This window comes from Eutrema salsugineum, unplaced genomic scaffold, assembly GCF_000478725.1.
Source record: "Eutrema salsugineum unplaced genomic scaffold, Eutsalg1_0 scaffold_1, whole genome shotgun sequence".
NCBI lineage: Eukaryota > Viridiplantae > Streptophyta > Magnoliopsida > Brassicales > Brassicaceae > Eutrema > Eutrema salsugineum.
Genome location: NW_006256909.1, coordinates 16,561,852 through 16,564,770, shown reverse-complemented (window position 1 = coordinate 16,564,770; position 2,919 = coordinate 16,561,852). Strand labels below are relative to the sequence as shown.

Sequence of the window (2,919 nt, the reverse complement as noted above, 5' to 3'; positions counted from 1 at the left end):
CAAATAAATAAATGGGGTTATATAAGATTTTATGAGTAGGAGCATTAATATTAGGCTTTAATAAGTTATATTAAATTTTAAAAATTCATTGAGGCTAATGAGTCCAACTTAATGCATATGGCTCCGCCACTAAATATGTCTCTATTTATAGAGTTTTTAATATAATAAATTTTGGTATAAACAAATAATAAAAATAATTTATTACAAAATAAATGATCTCAAATAATTTATATTAAAAAATACTAAAAAATCTCTGCAATCTGCATTCAGTATACAACACTTATCTCAATCCATATTTAATCCACATTAGTGTTTTTTTTTTAATTTGAAGTGTTTAACAGCTTAATTTTATTTAATTATCCATTGTAAGTAATCTTATAACAAAAAGACCTATACAGTTTTATTAATTACCAATCACAAAATGGTAACAATTTTTCATTTAACTTTTTATACCGTTATTTATTGCCTCTTTTAACTATTCTGATATATTACTAAAAACTTGTATCAGTTTACATTACCGATACTTCTATGGATCAGTTGTTAGGATTGGGTTTGAAAATAAAGAAAAAAAAATTGATCTTGTTTTCTATCTTCCTACGATGATTGTAGTCGTCGAGTAGTTCATTGATCAAGTTTTTTAATAGATCTAAAATATGACACATTTTCGACTAATCAAATGAGAGAGAGAAAATATGACACAATTAATTGAAATTGTTTGGGTTAGAACCCAACATCCCTTTTTAAAAAAAAAATGCAGGGTGTAATATTACACCACCTTATTACATCTCAGATCTCAGATCTTTAAATCATAAAATCTTTCAGAACAAAAAACTTATTACAAACATAGTTTAGGAAAATAAATATTTCTATTATTCATAAATATAAATATATAAATAGTTCAGAAGTCTGAGTATTCATTTCCTCATTTCTTCTCGTTCATGCCAAGACTGTTCTTGACACCGTCCAAAGCACCCTGAGCCATGTTCTTCACTGATTCACCGGTCTGAGATTGAAAATCTCAATTGTGTTACCAACTTAATTTCAATAGTTATATAAAACGTCATATTTGAAAATAACTAAGTAAAATCAAAGGCGGTCTTGGGAAGAGCGAGATGAAGCACATGCCTATCGCCTCCAAATTTTATAGAGTTAATAATATACACAAATATTTGGCTCCCAATTCACAAAATAAAAATTAATTTCTATTAATTGTTTTAGACCTTATAAATCTTAGGGTCACTTTTAAACCAAAATAAATAAAAAAAAATCTTAGGGTCAACCCTGGCCATACGTAGAAAAAAAGTTTGTAAATATATACCTGGCCGAGAAAACCAGCGGCTTGTTCCTGGCCATGTTGGGCGGATTCTCTGGTGGAATGAGATTTATCCGCAGACTTGTTTTGTGCTGAATGTGTAATATCGGCTGCCTTGTCACGTGCTGATTGTGCCACATCGGCAGTTTTGTCACGTGCTGATTGTGCAGTCTGCTTGGCAGATTCAGTCCACTGCTCAGCTTTCTCCTGCAAGATCCATAGAACCATATGCACATCAAAAATATTTACGATTTGGCGATATATGTATGAGTTGGAGAACGAACCTGAGCTTGGCCCCTGGTTTGGCCGGCGTTGAATGATTGTTGTGACATGATTGATGATTCAAGTAAGCAAAATATATGAAGAGGATACGAGAGACTGAATGGTATTAGCTTCGATTGTTTGAATTGGTTTGATACGAACTATATTTATAGCGTTTTTTGTTGTTGGGTCATTAGTGTATAACCTTCTTTTTTGTGTGGATTGATTGGTGTGGATGTTGAGAGAATTGTGGGTGGCCATTTGTGCTTCGTAACATTCTCTTTGACTCTTTCTCTGCTTTTTTTTGTTTACTTTTTCTATTAGATAAAAAATCCTCTATTAACAAAATAGAAACAAACTTGGAAAAAAAAATTAGAAAACAAACCACATTACATTCGGATTATTGGCTATCTCAGTGACTTTGACGGTGAATAGTTAAATTTACTAGATTTTGCGTCCACGCTACGCGTGAGTATTTTGTTGATAAAAATTATATGCAATCAATTATATTTATTAAGATATAAATTTTATATATTAGTAATTTAATAATATATTAAAAATATTATGGTGTTAATTATTATGTAAATTTAGAAGTTTTAACAGTTTTGTTTTAAATCTATATACAGTATATCATATTTCAAAAATATATTAATTTGTCGAACATTTATAAGTTAATATATTCAAATCAACTAAAAATTTTACAAATTAATCAAATGATACTTTTTAAACATAGTATTGACATGATGATAAAATATTATGCATTCACTTCTTTAAATCATGAAGATAATATTTTTCATCATTTTCACTTTTCTTCCAATTATATATGTGTTCTTTAAAAACAATAAAAATTAATAAAATTTAAAATTTAATCTTTTTTCTTCTCTTGTTTAACCGTTACAAATTTTTATTCTGTTATATTAATTTAATCAACAAACTAATAAATAAAATATTTGCTTTGAGATTAATAATAATTTTAAATTTGAAACCAAAATAATAGTTAAATATAAAATGAATAAAATCACACAAATTTGTGAATTAAATATATTATTGTCAATTTGTTGTGTAAACGTTTGAAAAATTTTTCAATGATTATACGTCATCTCTTCTATTAAGAATAATTTTTTATCATGTTCATTTTTATTCTTGTTATATCTGTTTTTCAACGAATATATCATATTTATTTATTTTAATGATTATATGATTATATTCAGTTTCATCATATTCATTCTTATTTCTTGTAATTATAATTAAGTAGGCAAAACTGGTACAATTTAATACATAGAGATCTAGAAAAATGAAATAACAAATTGAACAACTCAAGACTTCTACATTAATCATTGCAATTC

General features: G+C 27.2%; 1 protein-coding gene across 1 annotated transcript; it reads right to left on the bottom strand.

Annotated features, from left to right (window-relative positions):
- Nucleotides 1-751: 751 nt before the first annotated feature.
- On the bottom strand, nt 752-1,706 carry LOC18030383 (late embryogenesis abundant protein 1). Its single transcript, XM_024150110.1, has 3 exons — nt 1,597-1,706; nt 1,319-1,519; nt 752-1,003 (listed from the first exon to the last, which is right to left on the bottom strand). The coding sequence occupies exons 1-3, from the start codon at nt 1,642-1,644 to the stop codon at nt 923-925; spliced, it is 330 nt and encodes a 109-aa protein (XP_024005878.1). The 5' UTR covers nt 1,645-1,706; the 3' UTR covers nt 752-922.
- Nucleotides 1,707-2,919: the final 1,213 nt, after the last annotated feature.